The following is a 17,322-nucleotide window of genomic DNA, read 5'->3' as shown; positions in this document are numbered from 1 at the left end:
CTTGAAAGCAGGGAAGATTTACTGCTAGGAACATTACATTTAATATTTAATGAAGTAGAACAGCCACCAGAGAGAGAATGAGCTTGGAGAGTCAAAAGTGACCTGGAACTATGCATGCTTATGGCTGGAGTGTTCAAGATGTGTTGCAGAGTAATCTAAATGGTCTTGAACAGGTTAGTCAGGGGTTCTCTGAAGAAAGAGCACTAGCTCTGGCTGGGCTTTAGGGAGCAGCATTCAGACTGGACTTAAAGTAGACAGATCACATGCTAGCTCTCCTGGTCCAACCCCGCTCCCCCCACCCGCACCCTCCCCATAAAGGCACCATGATCATGGTGTTCAGAAGAGGCAGGAGAATGCGAGGTTAAAAGCAGGTTTAAAAGATTTTCAGGCCAGAGACTGTTGTGACTAGCTAGCCTGAACTCCTGCATCACAAAGGCTAGAATTTCACCAATGTGGCATCAAGCCAATAATTTAAGAATTTACCAGAACTAGGAGAATATTTTCAAAGGCATAAATGGGAGTTAGGTGCCCAACTCCCATTGACTTTCAATATCCAAGGATCACATTAACCTTCAGATGTAGGTAAGATGCACTGCTAGCAGAAGAGGGAAAACTGAAAAAAAATCAAATGTTTCTTTAAAAAATTGTGTAATAGAATCTAGGATAAAAAGCCTTAAAATGTCTCTATTATAATCATTTCATTACTGCATGGCATCACTACAGGGCAGAGTTAAGGTTGTTTGGGTGCTTTAACTGTGAACTTCTTATTTTAACATATTTGGATTTACATTAATCATAATCTTAATTCTGACTTTCCTGGCTGGGGATAATTTGGGGTAGTTATAACATCCCTGTTTTTCACCATTAAGTTAATTGATACCTACTGTCCACCTTAACAAATTTTTTTTTGTCTAGGAATTAACAGTTACATTTTGAGACCTACCAGTTAGGTTAAAAGCAGTAGCATCATGGAACAGAGTGCTGGGGATACACAGGACCAGAGCTACATATACTCAGACATTTTGATTCATAAGAATTTGTACAAATCTTCCTTCCCACCCCCAGTTGTTTTCATGAGAGTTTGTACAACTAAGTTTTAGGTTCAAACAAACACAAAAATCCAAAGTGAAATTTCATCACAAACTCAGGTGGTGCCTAATTTTGAGTCAACACCCCCTCCTTTTTGGACAGTTTCCTCATCCAACCATAAATCACCTCAATTTCATATGAAACCTTGGCTGAAATTCACAGTTAATCCAGAACTGCAAATCTCAGCAAGCCTTTTTTGGTGGCTCAAGTCCAGAGTTTGTAATGAATCCCATAACCTGGTACAAACTTGCCTGGTTTGATATCTTACTAGGAATGTTTCAGAGCTCTGCTGTGAGAGCCGTCTGATACAACACAGACTGAGCTGGATGTCAATGTGAAAAAACTGAAATTACTCCAAAAAAAAAAAAAAAAAAAAAAAAAAAAAAAAAAGGACCTGTATGATCATCCAAAAAAAAGAGACACTGGGATTTTTTCCTTGTGCAAATGTAATACTTGAATTGTTACTAGTGATAAAGGAAGATGCTTATAGATTCATAGATATTAAGGTCAGAAGGGACCATTATGATCATCTAGTCTGACCTCCTGCACAATGCAGGCCACAGAATCTCACCCACCCATTCCTGCGATAAATCTCTCACCTATGTCTGAGCTATTGAAGTCCTCAAATCATGGCTTAAAGACTTCAAGGAGTAGAGAATCCTCTAGCAAGTGACCCGTGCCCCAGGCAACAGAGGAAGGTGAAAAACCACCAGGGCCTCTTCCAATCCGCCCTGGAGGAAAATTCCTTCCCTACCCCAAATATGGTGATCAGCTGAACCCTGAGCATATGGGCAAGATTCACCAGCCCAGCCAGACACCCAGGAAAGAATTCTCTGTAGTAACTCAGATCCCACCCCATCTAACATCCCATCACAGGCCATTGGGCCGATTTACCATGAATATTTAAAGATCAATTAATTGCCAAAATCATGTTATCCCATCAAACCATTTCCTCCATAAACTTATCGAGTTTAATCTTAAAGCCAGATAGGTCTTTTGCCCACACTGCTTCCCTTGGAAGGCTATTCCAAAACTTCTGGAAGAAGCCTGTGAAAGAGCACATTAGTTTGCCTTATTGATGGATATACCAGCAATAATGCTGGTGTACTATATCTGGTGGCAATAAGTCATCAGACAGGAGAAAACATGCAAGTTTTCATCAGTTCACTCACCTGGGAACACTACAAATGGAACTTAAAAAAAAAAAGCTCACCTCAAGATAGAAACCAACTGTGATCTTTATCAAAACCAATACAGCAGGCCAGATCAGCAGCATTTCTGCTGGTGAATAAGGATGTCATGCTATTTACAAAGATAATACACACAGTCACTGAGATTTAATACTGTGATAATTCAAAATGTAAAGGGCTGGCTATCTTCATACCAGCAGTCTAAGGGCTTGTATATTTCAACATTTTAGAAAAGTGCTTATCTTTGGCTACATGATGAAGGGGACTAGAGATTACGCTTTTATTTTTATATTCAAGGAAAGAGACAGAAGCGTGTACTGAAATATGTTTGAGAATGAGAAAGCTTGTACTTGAACAACCAAATGTGTTGAATTAATTTTAAAATGTAGCACAGTCAATAACAGCTTGGCTTCTGGTGTACCAAAAGGAACATGGCTATACCATTTTGATAGCGAAATAATTTTCCAGGGACCAATTTGTGTTGTGTTTTCCTAAGGATGCCTATGTAAATAAGCCACAAATTAACAACAGTAAAGTCATTATCAAACCTTCAATTTAAGTCACAGTAAGAAAGAGTAAAAACCCCATACATTGTCATCAATTTTGCCATTTAAGAACTATCTATGACATTCAGCTCTGATGATAATTAGGTAACTAAGTTTCAACAAGTAAAAGGAAAGGAACTGAAACTCCCATTGAAAACTCTGTTGAGGACAGGTCTAGACTGTATCTACAGTAATTTCACACTCTGCCTGCAGACGTCTCCCTTAATCTCACCCACCTATTGTAGCACACACAATACTGTAATACAGAAGTTAAAGGAGAGAACGGTCCTTAACTCATACCCATTTTAAAGCAAATTTCTTGCACCTTTGAAAATTGGCCTCAGAACAGAGTGAAAAATTGATCCAATAAGTTTGGATTAAGAGTGGGAACAAGAAATTCACTGCAGTGGAGAGGGCATTAGATTTGGAGTCAGAACATCTGGGTCTGTCACTGACCTGATGGGTGACTGTGGGCATGTCACTTCATCTCCTTGCCTCAGTTTCCCCATCTGTAAAATGGAGTAACGGCACCCTCATGTGTAAAGCAGTTGAAGATCTCTGGATGAACATTGCTATGGGATTGCTATTATTGTTATTTTACTACTTCTTTTACAAAGAAAGCTGTCTACTTAAACTTCAGATCTATACATTGGAGTGAGCAAAGAATATAAAACATGCCACTGCTACCAGCCCAGCAATGTATTTATATACATCAGTAGTATTTCTACTTCGAGTTAAAGATCTGTCAGTTCTGTTAAAACCCCTTACATTCAAGCAGAAATGATTTCATTTGAAATATAACTGAGAGCAGGTTTATTTTTTTAAAAAAAGTGAACATTGTGGACATTTTTTTCATTTAGGAGGACTGTAAAGAATAATAATAGTTTGCACTTAGTTTGACTTTTATCCATGTTTTGTTCATATGTTTTCTTCTATGTATACAAGAAGTTATCCCAGTTTTTACAAAACATGGCCTCAATTCTTCAAACTTTAATCAGACAAAACTCCCATTGAAGATAATGGGCACTCTACTTTAGACTATAGGGTTGGGCCCAATATTTGATAGGTGGACTGTATGTACATACATATACATAGTATGAACATTTATTATTGATGTAATTGAGAGGAATGATGGCCTGGGATTATGACTCAAGGGACCTGGGTAGAGAACCATGAAATTCTTTAATTTTTGTATTGATTTAGTACTACAACATGTGACTGAAGAAACAAAAACCTACAGAAACCTTGACAAAGCAGTAAAGAAACAATGCAGAAAAAGAAAAGTGAAATTGGATAGAAAGTAAGGCTAGTGAAGCTGAAGAAGCAGGGGAAAGAAATGATATAAGAACAGTCTACCCAATCCTGAAACAGTTAACAGGATATGGATCAAAATTCAGAAGTGTCTCAGTGAAATGGAAACAAGGAGACATTTTGAAAACACAGGCAGAGCAAGAAAAATAGAAGTTCTAAACAAGCCAGAATCAGTTACAAGACTGGAATTTAACAATGATAAACCATTAGACCTAGTTATAGATGTATCTGCGGTAAAAATCAAAGTAGTATAAAAAGCATTGCAGAAGCTGAAAAACAACAAGGCTCCTGGTTTGGACAGAATTCATCCTGAGATGCTTAAATATGGAGGCAAAGATGTGGAATCAATCCTGTGTTCTCTGTGCAACAAAATATGGTTGGAGGAGAAAGTGCCAGAAGAATGGACCCTTGGTATCATAATTAAGTTACCAAAGAAAGGTGATCTAAACAATTGTTCAAATTGCAGGAGAGTAACACTTCTATCTGTCGCAGGAAAAATATTAACAGTAGTCCTCCTGAACAGAATGAAAGGAAAGATGGATACCATCCTATGTGAACAACAATCTGGATTTAGACAAGGGAGATTGTGCACACATGCTATTTTCACCCTGAGACAGATTATTGAGAACACAATTGAATTCCAAGGGAGTCTTGCCATCAATTTTGTGGACTTTCAAAAGGCATTCGATAGTGTAAACAGAGAAACAATGTGGAAAATTGTGGAATTCCAGCAAAATTAATTGACATTATGAAGGCATTCTACGCCAACTCAAAATGCTGCATTAAAATGGAAAATGGATTGAGTAAGCCATTTAGCATCAAGACTGGTGTAAGGCAGGGGTGCATCCTGTCTCCTTTTTTGTTTATGCTAGTCATCGACTATGGATTAAAACAATGCAACAGTGATACATATGGCCTAAAATGGAACAATTCAAGGCTATTTGATCTAGACTTTGCTGACGACATCGCTCTTATCAATGAAGATGCCAACAGACTACAAAAATGCACGAACCAAGTAAAAGAAGAATGGAGAAGATAAGTTTGAGATACAATGCAAAGAAATGTAAAGTCATGTTAATGGGGACTACAGGGACAGAAATCAAAGCTGAAGAAGAGAAACTGGAGAAGGTGGACAATATCTTGGAAATATCATCAGCCAAGATGGTCCTAGTTCCAAGGAAATAAGAAGAAGAATCAGGAAGGCAAATACTGCATTTGGAAGATCCAAAAACATCTTCCTCAAGACAAAACTGAATGTGTACAAAGCAATTGTTATCACCATGACAACATATACCAATGAGACATGGAAACTTACCAAGAAAGATATGCAAAAACTGGATGCATTTCATCACAAATGTCTGAGGAGAATACTGGGAATAACATATAGAGATAGGAAGATGAATGAAGAAGTCAGAAAAATTACTGGACAAGGCACCCTCTCACAAATCATCTACAAAAGATGACATCAGTGGCTGGGATACGTGCTGAGAATGGAAAAAGAACGCTTACCAAATACTGCCCTTGAATGGAAGCCAGAAAACGCAAGAAGAAAGAGAGGAAGACCATGAAAAACATGGAAACAAATAGCTCTGAATGCAACAAGCACCTCAGCATGAAATGGGAAGATCTGGGGAGAAGGGCAGTTGACAGACAAGGATGGCAAATGTGGGTAGCCCAATGTGCAGCAAAGCATGGGATGGACTATGGTCTAAGGTAAGGTAATTACTTTTATTTCATTTTATTGTGGAAAGTCCTGAGGGATTGTGTCAGGCCCTGCTCCAGAGTGAGCCCTTCCTAAACTCACGCAGCAGTGGTGACTCCCATCTCATAGGCACCCCCCCCGCCTCCACCCACCTTTGTGACCTCATGAATGGGGTTGCAGAACCACTCACATTTGGCCCAGCCACCCCCCTCCATCATGACAAAGGGGTCCAAATTTGAGGGAGTGGCATGGCAACCTGGTGCATGGGGTCACAGTGCCACTCACTCAGATTTGACCTGGCCATCCCCATGACGATGGAGGGGTGGCCAGGCTAAAGCTGAGGAGCACTGTGACTCCGTGTGCTAGGTCACAATGCCTTCAGCAGCAGGCGGCCAGGCCCAGTTTCCTGGGAGAGGCGTCGCAAGGAGCTGCTGCAGGGTAAGTTTTACAAGTTGTTTGTACATTTTATTTCATGTTATTTTGCATTTGCAAAAAAACACAGGGCTCAAGCTCTGGATTCAATCCCTGGCTCTGGCACACATTACTTAATCTCTCTGTGCCTCTGTTCCCTGATCTAGAAAATGGAAATGACAACAATATTATTATTCATTTGTCTTCTCTATTTAGATTGTAAACTAATTTGGACAAGGATTGCTTCTTTGTATGTGTGCATACAGCATCTAGGGGACCTGATCTTGCTGGAGACCTCTAGCCGCTTCTACAAATAATAATAGAGTTACTCCAACTTTCCACTGGTGTAACTGAGAGCAGAATTTCACCATGAGTAAATCTTTGATGTAATTACTGTAAATACCTACACTATATTTTTATATTGTGCACTGATGAATGACAATTATATCTTATAAATTACTATAGGCACTTTATATGCAATAAAATATAAAGTCCCTGTCTCATGGGGACCTTAATCTTGATGCCTAAATCTAACTAATGTCAAATATGTATTTATAGGATTAAATTCCACTGTCAGTTTAACCAGTGAAAATCTGAAACAATTCCTTAAGCTGCAGATCCATCACCAATTAACTAAAATCCCCTAACAAGAAAATTAGCATAATATTAAAAAATAACATACACAGCCAACTTTGGGCCCTGTCCTGCAGCTGGCCCCCACTAAAAGTCCAGTTACTCTCCCAGGAATACTTACCACATGCAAAACAGCTAGAGGAGTTAGACTCAAGAAAAGCCAAGATGTTCACAGCTGAGGAGGGAACCTCTAATACTTACTCACAAGGGTGCAAAACACTTTGGTTACTATTCAGCTGCCTTTCTCTTGGGTTCTCAGGTTTAGGGGGTTTAATTCTTAACTGTGACTTTCCTTGCTTTTATGGTTCACACTACGTCTTAATAGAGATTTTGTGAATTATACACACATCAGCATATCTTTCTGATTAGTTCTGGTAGGTGTTAGACATTGTTACAGACACCGAGGCAGTACTTAGTGACACTTGGTAGTCACTTCTGTGAACTTGCAGACACGAACGCTGTTTTGCCTTTTCATATTTGTTTCCAAATCAAACATTTGTGATTTGTGGGGTGCACCCTGATGTGTAGTAATTTATAACAGCATTAGGATTTATTTCAGTTTTAAGTGGCATATTTTCCTTTCTGCTGTGCAGTTTGCTCATTCACAGTTTTTTAATTGAAAACAGCAACAACTATAAAATGACAACACTAATGACAATAAAAGAAAAGGGACTGTTTTCTGCCTAAACCGGTATGCTTCCTCATGGCTCAATTCTGCAAGGTACAGAATTGAGCTCTCCTCTAGCTCTCTGGTCCCATCCAGGACAGTACTTAAGCACGTGTCCAACTTTAATCACCTGAATAGGCACCTGCTTACGTGCCTCCCTACTCAGGGTCCCTGGAACTTAAAGTTAAGCATAATGTTAAGTGCTTATCTGGTCAGGCCTAGAGTGCTCAGCAACTCTGCAGTGTGCTGATCACCAAAATTCTTTCCAATGATGGTATCCATTAGAAGAACCTTTTAAAGTGCCTGATTATCAGAAAGCCTTTGAAAGAAATACCTCACTAGCTAGCTGATATGCAATGGGGCAGAGTGATTTCCAGTACACTGGATAGCTACTTAAAAAAATTAACTACATTTCTCTTCATGAGTTTTGAATTTCAGATGCTGGCTTTATAAACTTGGATTTCTTTGCTGTCCATTTAAAGTGTCCATTTATATTCATTTACGTGGCTTTATCTATTGTTTTATCAAGCAATTTCAATATTCTGGTTCTATATAAGCCATTCCCCTTACTCAGGAACTGCAGTCTGTAATAACAGCAATCAATGCAGTTCATTCTGAGAAATGTGTGTCAGAAAAAGACTGCTGTGACTTTGAAATATTGAAAGTGACTGATAACATAATACGTGAAGCAGAATAAATGCATACAAATGGAATTTTTAGCTGAGCAGTCCAAGTATGAACTAAATACAGTGTCAAAGTATTGCAGTGAAAGCTCTATCTGCAAGTAGTTACAATGGCAAATTACTAAAGGCACTCTGCAAAGTGTTTTATGAATAAAGCGGTGAGTACAGTTTTGCTTGGCTGTATCCTTTTGTGTGTGTGCCTGCACTTAGTCATGAAGCAGAACTAAGTCATGTTCAAGAACAAAATATGGGAGTGGAAAAGTCGCTCAGTTTTTATAAAAGGCATCAGAGTCAACACAAATGGGACTAACGCCTTGGTTTACCAGTTTGGGCTAACATGGCTTGTCTGGCACTAAAATAGTGTATTGAAACCATGGTACAGAGTAGGAGTCACAAATCCTGCAAACTGATCCACAAGAGCAGGTCCTCACACCTTCACTGAGCCCCACTGAAATTGTGAGAGCAAAGGTCTGTCTGGGCAAATCTGACCACACTATCAGGGCCTCCACAGGAAGTAAGATATGAAAGCCTACCAGTTAGAGGTTTTTCACATAGCCTTTCATTTGTTCAAAAAATGATCTGATTTTGCAAGAAAGCCTGCAAAGACAGTTAAGTGTTTTTGCTAGAAATTATGACCGTTCTTGAATGAAAAATTCACTTAAGAATGGTTCTATTGTCCAGCAAAATCTCATAAATTATTGTATATTGTTTTCATTAATTTTTGCAAATAAAAATGGCCTTTCTAAACACCACTAATAGGGGCTTAAAAGTACAGCTAACATCCCATCCACATTGGCCAGATAAACTGCATTAGCCTGAACTGGTTTTAAAATGCATTTAAAACCAGCTCTAATACACTTCATTTCCTCCTTTAAACAGGCCATATATGTTGCAAGCAAGAACTAAGGAAGAGAAAGCAGCCACTAAAAATACATTATAAGGCTTATGCTATTTGAAAATCTCCCTCAATTTGTTGTACAGAAGATTCCCATGCTACCGCAACTAAAAAAACCTCAACCCTCCACCCCCACCTTTCTGGATTTCATCCTATGAACAGGGTTTAACAATTAAACAAGTTTAGCTCAAGCTTTCTCCCCTGATTTGCCTGCTCCTTAAGTTCCTTCTTCAGGACTGCTCAGTCCATATTCCAGATCCTTTCTACCCCCCCTCCCAAAGAGCAACTCCCATCTCTCTGACATCCTGCTCATCTGCTTCACTGAGTTGGCAGAACCCTCATTACCCTGCTCCCATCAGCATCAACGTATGTTAACAGGGCTGACAGTTTCAAACTAACACTGCCTGTCTGTTACAGTAAAGTTTGGTTCTAAGCTACCCGAAATCCAACCTCTGTACTCGTTAGAAATACAAAACGAGAAAAGATCACCGAGGGTAGCAACATGCTGCAATATATTTCAGTTTTACTGTTTTTTGAACTTACAACTGAGCACTTTTAAGTGAGGGATAAATACTGCCAGTATAACATTATAATGCGAGGAATGCAATATAGTATACATTTTTTTCACTGCCATGGGAACTGCATGTACATTTGAGGGCAAAATTTGGCCCTTTACATGTCAAAACTCAGTTGCTTAAGGCAAACAAAAAAGAAAAAAAAGGCTGATTAGTAAGAAATAGTTCAGAGGGTAAAGTATACTGTCAACTTTAACACATACAGAAAAGAGTGCTTCTTTGCAGTAGCTTACACAATCAGTGGGGATTCAATTTGCATTGCATAACCAGTTTTTCTTTTTATAACTGTGAAGGAAGTGCTCATCATGAAGACAAGGGATTACTGCACTAACTTGGACCATGCTCAGTGTAGGCAGGGGATGTAAAAGCTTTCAGGCATGGCTCTTCCATTGCACCTCAGTTCCAACCTGCAGAATCCCTCTGACATTCTAGCCTGGGGCATCTATTGAACTAAAACTGCCAATCATACTGAACTGTGTCCTTTTTTTGTGATTTATCTGTGACCAGCTTCCCTGAAATGCACACTGTACTAAGAAAGCTCCAGTGCCTTTCCCCAACACTGTCTCATCGTGCTCCATCTGCAGCTCAGCTGCATCAGAATCTTTTAACCCCTCCCCCACCAATTAATAATAAAGCAAAAAGCTGCATTAGACTTTTAGCCGTGTTTCTATTTGAGTTTCAATTTATTTCAGACTTTATTATGTAGCTATTAATTTAAGCCCCGCAAGCACCAGTACCATCGAACAAGGGGCAGTGTAGGCAGAACCAATACAGTTAGTTTCCTAACCCCTTGTCAGGGAATCTGCTCACCGCTAGTGCACCTCCTCCTGGTCAGAAGCTGATTCCAGGTTCACCACCTCCTTTCCACCTCTCACCACAGGCTCTGCCTTCTCTTCCTGGCTCTCAGCAAGGCAAGATGCCCTGTATTCCTGGTTTAGCCCTCTGGCAGAGTCATGTGTGTCCTCCCTTCCAGGGTATTAAAGTATCTTCTTACAAATGGGCTCAGGCCCTCTTCCTATCCACTGCCCAGCTGGTCCACTTCCCCAGTGGCTAGTAGAGGAACCTGGACCCACCCTCTTATCCAGGTTCCAGCTCAGAGACCCTCTCTTCAGCAGCCATGGTCTGTTCCATTCTGGATCTTACTGCCTCTTCCCTGAGCCTTCCCGAACCTTCTGGCTCCCCCACTTCTGCAGGTTTGCCAGCCCCCAAACTTCCTCCTCTAAGGGAGTAACCTTTGCTCTGTAACCCCCAAACACACACCCCGTCACTCAGGGAGCAGCTACAGACTACTTCCCTGCAGCCCCCTCTCTGCTAACAACTTCCTGTCTTTATATACCCAGCCCAGTCCCTTCCTCCTCAGCTGGGCTTCCTCATTATTCAGTCAGGAGATTACTGAAGCCACCCAATACCCCTCAGCTGTGGCCTGTCTTGTTAATTGGCCTCTTTCTTAGCCTATTTTAACCCCTTCAGGGCAAGTGTGGGGTGAACACCCCATCACACCCCTGTAAGGAAAGCATACTATGCTGTACCACCATCACCAGCTGCATGCAGCAGGGGAGGTGCAGACAGATAATAAGCAAGGCAACTCCTTTCTAGACAGCATAGAACTCCCTGGGGCATTCCACCTTGGTCATACAGTGAGGTGGGATGTGGCGAGACAAAACCTTCCTAGGATAGTGAGGGTCTGTCTTCATCATATTCATTATTATGGGGAGGTTATTATTTTTGGTGATAAGCTACTATGGGGAGTATTGGTTTAACTTGTAAGGTTGTATTGTAGACTTGTGGGTCAGAGGTTCTCTGCAAGGAAGAGAAGGAGGATACTTATGTGGAGAGGTGGGAGGAGGAGAATGGATTGCTTGAGGTGGGGTTGTAAAGGGCACAATGATAGTTTTTTGCTGGTAAGGTATTTTATTGAGGTGAGACTATAAGCTCTTCTCATAGTTCCACTTTTAGTCCTGGGCCACTGGCCTAGATCCACTGACACAGAGACTAGGTATACAGAATATAGCAACCCTCCTTTTCATCTAGAGTCAGAGGTCTGCTGGAGCAGCATGGAGAGAGGGTGACATTTTCAGAGGTGGGGACTTTAACTGGAGTTTATCTTAAAGGCTTCCTATATAACACATCTCTACCCGAAACAGGGCAGAGACTTTCTGGGACCCATGGGTTTACTGAAGTGATAAAAATGACAGAAGAGAGAGCCAGGCTGCTTTGAGCACAGCCAAAAGCTACACCAGATGTGCTAGGAAGTATGCTGCATGTACAAGCCTGGTTCTTTCCTAGGCATCTGAAATTTGGATTATTGAAAGCATGATGAATGAGGTACATGAAGCAAAGCTTTGAAGATGGCACCAGGAAAATCACTACCAGTCTCTATTTCTTTTGTTTATCATTGTAAAAAAAAAAAAAAAAAAAAAAGGGAACTGGGTTCACCTTCTGATCCACTAATTCATCATGACTTTTCATCATTTCTGGTAAGCGCAATGTTAGGTTTCCAAAGTAGCAATACTGAAGCTCCATGTGCCAAGAACTTCTCCTCTGAAGTCATGAGTATAATACATACAATTGTTATGATCTTGTTTTTTGTGTGTACAACTTTAAGTGTCCAGAAGTTTGTTGAGGCAGCTGCCATTCTGCAAGGCACAGCTGACCCTGCAAGCTACAGAGGAGTGACACATTGTGCTTTCTGATGGTGACTTTACCTTTGTTCTTACATTGTTTCCCTTCATCTCAAAGTAAAGTTGTTTCAACAAATAAGAACATAGTTGCTTATTGTGTATGAAAAATACAAAACAATTGCAGCTCGATGTTAGTATTTAGCCTTGTTTGTCAGCCTCAGATCGAATTTTGGGTTTGACTTTTGATACTCTTAAATCCTTACTTATATGTGTGAAGAACAAAGGATAATGACACGGTGTGTTGCTTCTGCCCAGCCAGATGGGTTTGTTAGTACAATGAGAAACAGATAAGAAACAGAGCACAGCTAAAGTGATACAGGATATGGCGGGAGTGTAATATATGATGAGCATAGACTGGAAAGCTGTCTGGCTCTTCTCTTAAGCCAAGGTCAAGCAACCAGTTAGGAGCGGGATGGGGGAGAGGCATAAAAACACTAGAAGCCAAAGAAAAGCCTGGCCTTGGCCAGAGCACAACCTCACCTCTTATCCCTCCCATGGAATACAAAAGAGGTGGGACCAAGACCCCAGACTCATGACCCTCCAAAACGGAACATGACCATAAGCTGAAAGGGGTGTGACTAGGGGATGCACTACAGGTATATATCAGCCTTAGGAGAAGGAGGAGGAGGTGGGAATGTGAACACAGGCAATGCTCTGCAGCATCAGAGCTGGGAACGGATCATTGGAAAACAGATTCTGCTGGCACGTAGAGCTATGGATATGCTGGCTTGGAACTAACCCCAACAAATATCCCGTTGCCTGAAATTCAGTCTTTTGGTCTTCTGCTTTCTGTCTGCATGACAAGAACCGGGGAGGGGGTGAAGGGAAAGCCCTCTAACACTTGATTTTCAGAGGTATTGAGCACTGACAGCTCCCAATTACCTCAGTGAAAATCAGGCCACTGGCCTCTGAAACTTATAAAAAATTTACCTTTTCTCTCTCGATCATCATCTATCGTTTGGATCCTAACACAGAACTGAAAAATCTGAGTGTAAAAGAAAAAGTGGAGAAGTGAATGAGATGAGAACATTTTGCGGTTGCCTTATTCTTGACCTACAATAGACACCACATGCTCAGAACTGAGCAATTGCTGTAGTGCCATGGGAAATATAGACTTCTATGACATATCCTGACAGAATTTACAATTACTTTTATACCTCCCAGGAGCACAATGGAGGATTTAAGGCTCAGGATTGAAGAGAGTTCTTAATAGGTGTCATGTTGCATGTCGGCACACAGTTCCTACTGAACCAAGGGACACATCCTCTTGGAACTTTTCCTGTAGCATTCAGTAGTTCGCAGTATTAAAGCTCCTGTCATTACTTTAAAAAAAGAACTCGAGTGTGCTGCCCACAGGGCTGCTCGTGCACAGGTGGTCATCTATTAATGGCAAAAAAAAAAAAAAATGGGGGGGGTATTCTAACCTACCTGAGCACATCGATTTGTTGTCTAATGGCATGGACAGGTGTATTTGTCAAAATCTGTCAAGTGATTATGAAGTCATTGAGACAAGCTGAAAGGTCCATTATTCAAATCTTTCCTAGAGGGATTTCACTATTATTTTGATTCAATTACGTTGTATCTGCATTCTAGATGGAGTGGAATCAACTGGTTTCAGAGATACAATTATACAGATGGTCGTCACCATGGCTATCTGAGACCCTGAGTGGTTCCCTTCACATGTGAATACAGCTAAAAACCAGTCTCATTAAATATTCAAAAACCTAACTATTCATATCTTTGTTTCAGCTTAGAACAAAGTCTATACATAGATTTAAAGACCAATTGCTTCGTTTTCTAAAGCTTCCAGTTTTTACCCTTTTATTTTAATAAATAATACCACAAAAAAAAGCTTATTTGAAGACATTTTGATATTCCACTTAGAGCAGAACTACTTTTCTCATTTACTATTTGCAATTTCTACACTGTGCTGAAAGCCAAAAGATTTTTTTCAGCCCAAAATGCTTAAATCTGCAGAATTTCGAAAGAAAATCTTGTATTTGGTGTTACTCTTGCTTTTTTTAAACCTGTTAGTTAAAAAAAAAGTAGTTAGAGAGGCTATTGCATATGAAGGTTTCAGAATGTGTGTTTCAGGGGGAAGGGAATTTTTTTTTTCTTAACTCTAGTGGTGATCATGTCTAATACCGTGGGGACTAATATGCCTTACAAGCATATCCCTGCTTGCAGATGCTATTATTGTATCAGTAACAAAATTATAGTTACTCTTAATAAAATGAAAATACTACTGCTATTTTGCACATATAGCTCACTCTGATCTGAGGGTATCAAAACCTTAATGTACAAGACTGGGCAAAATTCCTAGTGACTTCAGTGGGGCCAGGATTTCATCCTTGGTCTCCAGCTTCTCTCTGTTTCCATTTCTTAAAAATCAAACTCATGTGGATAATGCTCAGAACAAGATGGCACCTGATCACATCACTCTCCCCTCTCTATGTATCTGTTCAAGAGCTTAGATAGCTGGGAAAATTCCTTAGAAAGATTATAGGAAGGATTTTTCCTTGCTTATTTTGCGTACTGTATATCAAGTGAACAATGCTCGAGTCCTAGATATTTTCTGCTGAGCTTACTTGGTCATGTTCACGGAAAGTTTCAATATTTTTGACAAGCAACTCCCTATAATGTTTTATATACATACACTCACATCCATATACATACACACATATACACACACGCGCGCACATACACACACACACAATCAGATATAGAACTCAATGCATTTAACTTCATCATCACTTCTGTAAACTTTAGATTTTTGTTCAAGTTTATCTCAGAGCACAAGTCAGGCAAATAGTTCCCAATCAATAATATATTCACTGAATATTAGTCCCTTTCTGCTCATAGAATATCTGTGAGCAGACAACGATTTCCTTGAATTTACGTATTACTTGAAATAATTCAACAACCATCTTTTTTAATATTATACTCTATTAAGTGAATGCAAATATTTAAAAATCACACTGTGCTGCTTAGTTGTAACTGGTCAGATAAGTCACATAGCGTTATTTCTGGTTGTCTCTTTTCCCTATGATGATGAATGCACAAGCACAATTCTGGCACAATTACTTGGACAGGAGAATTTAAAATTCAGGCCTGTGAATATTCAATATTATAACTCTGACATTTGCTTTCTGCAGGTATCTGTGCCAGTATCTGAATAGTCTGACTATTAAAAGAAAGTGAACACAAGGGGTACAAGCCTGAATGAAACATATTCATATGACATAGGGAAGGATATCCAATATGACAGCCACACAAAAGAAATTCCAACAAAGCAAGTGTGAAATGCTGTTATTTGCCTTAAGCACAAATACTTAGCAATAGGTTTGGGAGAAAAGGTTTGAATAAATAGGAACCATATAATTCACCCAGACCTTAATCCAAAATTCAAACTGGATACAAAATAAAGTTTTCCTGTGGTTTATAAAAGTATGTTTGTTCGTTATTGTTGGTTTTTTTTCCCATTTCACATGCATCTGCAATTTTGAGTTAATACTGAATGCTGAGAAAGCACAATAAAGACAATTCTGTTGGTATTTCTGGTCTGACCAAAAGCAATAGGTACCAGAAATCTCACTAGAGATCTCACTTTTGCAGCTCCAAAAAGTTGAGTAAGCTTTGGAAATACCTCCTAACTTTCTTACACTATTTTCTCTCCTTAGAAAAGACTTGTAACTTTTTTTGGGGAGGGGACATCTTCTCAAGAGCACTGAGTGGGGGACCCTGCTATCCACATAATATAGGTTCCACAAATCTTTTTTGCTGCCAACAAATTTCAGTTCAACTCTCTGTTGTTTCTCAGGAGAGGTGAGAGCAACTAAAGCAAAACTAAGTATTTTAATGATACTGCTAGAGGAATGAATAATCAACTTCAGCATAAAATACCAGAATATGCAATTGGTAGTTACCTGCTTCAATGATATGTTCAATGATGTAAGGCCAGGTGACTCCAGTGTCTTTTTTCATTCCTTTCTTTTTGCAAAGTGGGACATTTTTCTGTTTTTACGTACGTTCACAAGTAAGTGAATGTATATTTAGAAAATCAGGAAGTTTTTCTCCCAAAGAAAATGCAACTAGAAATGGTTTCACAGTTGAGAGATATCTGCCCTTAATCCCTATTCCATCCTCTCCAGAATCTTACCTTTGCGAGAAGACATCTCTATAGGGGCTGCCATGCTGGAGTGCAATTCCATATCCCCTGTCTGCGACAGTGTTCCCAACTGTGTAAAAGGAGCAGTCTGGGTCATTGATGGCCACGTATTCCAGTACTGCTGCATCCCACACAAAGGCATAGTTCCCATATTTCACCTGTAGCAAATAGAAGAAGAGCTTAAGGCTACAGCTTGTCAACTCCAAAACAAGGTAGTTGTGACCAAAACTCGTTACCATCTGAAGGCTGTTTGGTTAAAAAAATGTTGAGGTTTCAGTCCAGTTCCCAGCAGGTAAGTGTCCATATCCCCAAAACCACTGCCACAACTGATGCTGGTTGATTCTTTTGTTTGTAGACGCAGCAGACATGCTAGGAATTGAATGTGAACTGAAAACAATTTGCCCTCAGAGATGAGGCATGCTGGTAGAGAATTTGGGATAAGTTTGTACTCTTCTGGTTCAGTGTACAAATGGAGGACTTCAGTCCCCAGGGCTATTAACTGGGCACCTTTCACCTGTGCTAAATTCACACAGTGTAGATGTGTTTGTGAGAGAGAATCAATGCAGTGCCTATTTTACTCCCTTCACACTTGTGACCAACCCTCTGGACCTGGTGAAAGGATAATTTTATGGTGAAGGCAATGGATTGAGACAGAGAAGATCTGTCATCAATGCTCAGTTCTGCCACTGATTCCATGTATGACCTTGGACATGTCACTTGGTAACAGATTTTCAGAAAAGCACGACTCTCATTTAGGACCAACATGGAGTGG

At 40.0% G+C, this 17,322-nt stretch overlaps 1 protein-coding gene across 2 annotated transcripts in view; it reads right to left on the bottom strand.

The window, feature by feature from the left end:
• Window positions 1-17,322, bottom strand: part of GRID2 (glutamate ionotropic receptor delta type subunit 2) — a 1,026,718-nt gene that overhangs the window by 72,560 nt on the left and 936,836 nt on the right. For both annotated transcript variants that reach the window (XM_077814385.1, XM_077814386.1), the window contains one exon: window positions 16,542-16,708. In XM_077814385.1, the coding sequence (XP_077670511.1) occupies window positions 16,542-16,708 (167 nt within the window). The remainder of the gene's footprint in view (window positions 1-16,541; window positions 16,709-17,322) is intronic.

The sequence above is a fragment of the Eretmochelys imbricata genome, chromosome 4 (assembly GCF_965152235.1).
Source record: "Eretmochelys imbricata isolate rEreImb1 chromosome 4, rEreImb1.hap1, whole genome shotgun sequence".
Taxonomy (NCBI): domain Eukaryota; kingdom Metazoa; phylum Chordata; order Testudines; family Cheloniidae; genus Eretmochelys; species Eretmochelys imbricata.
Note: the sequence above shows the minus strand (reverse complement) of the source record. Positions and strands in the feature narration are given on the sequence as shown.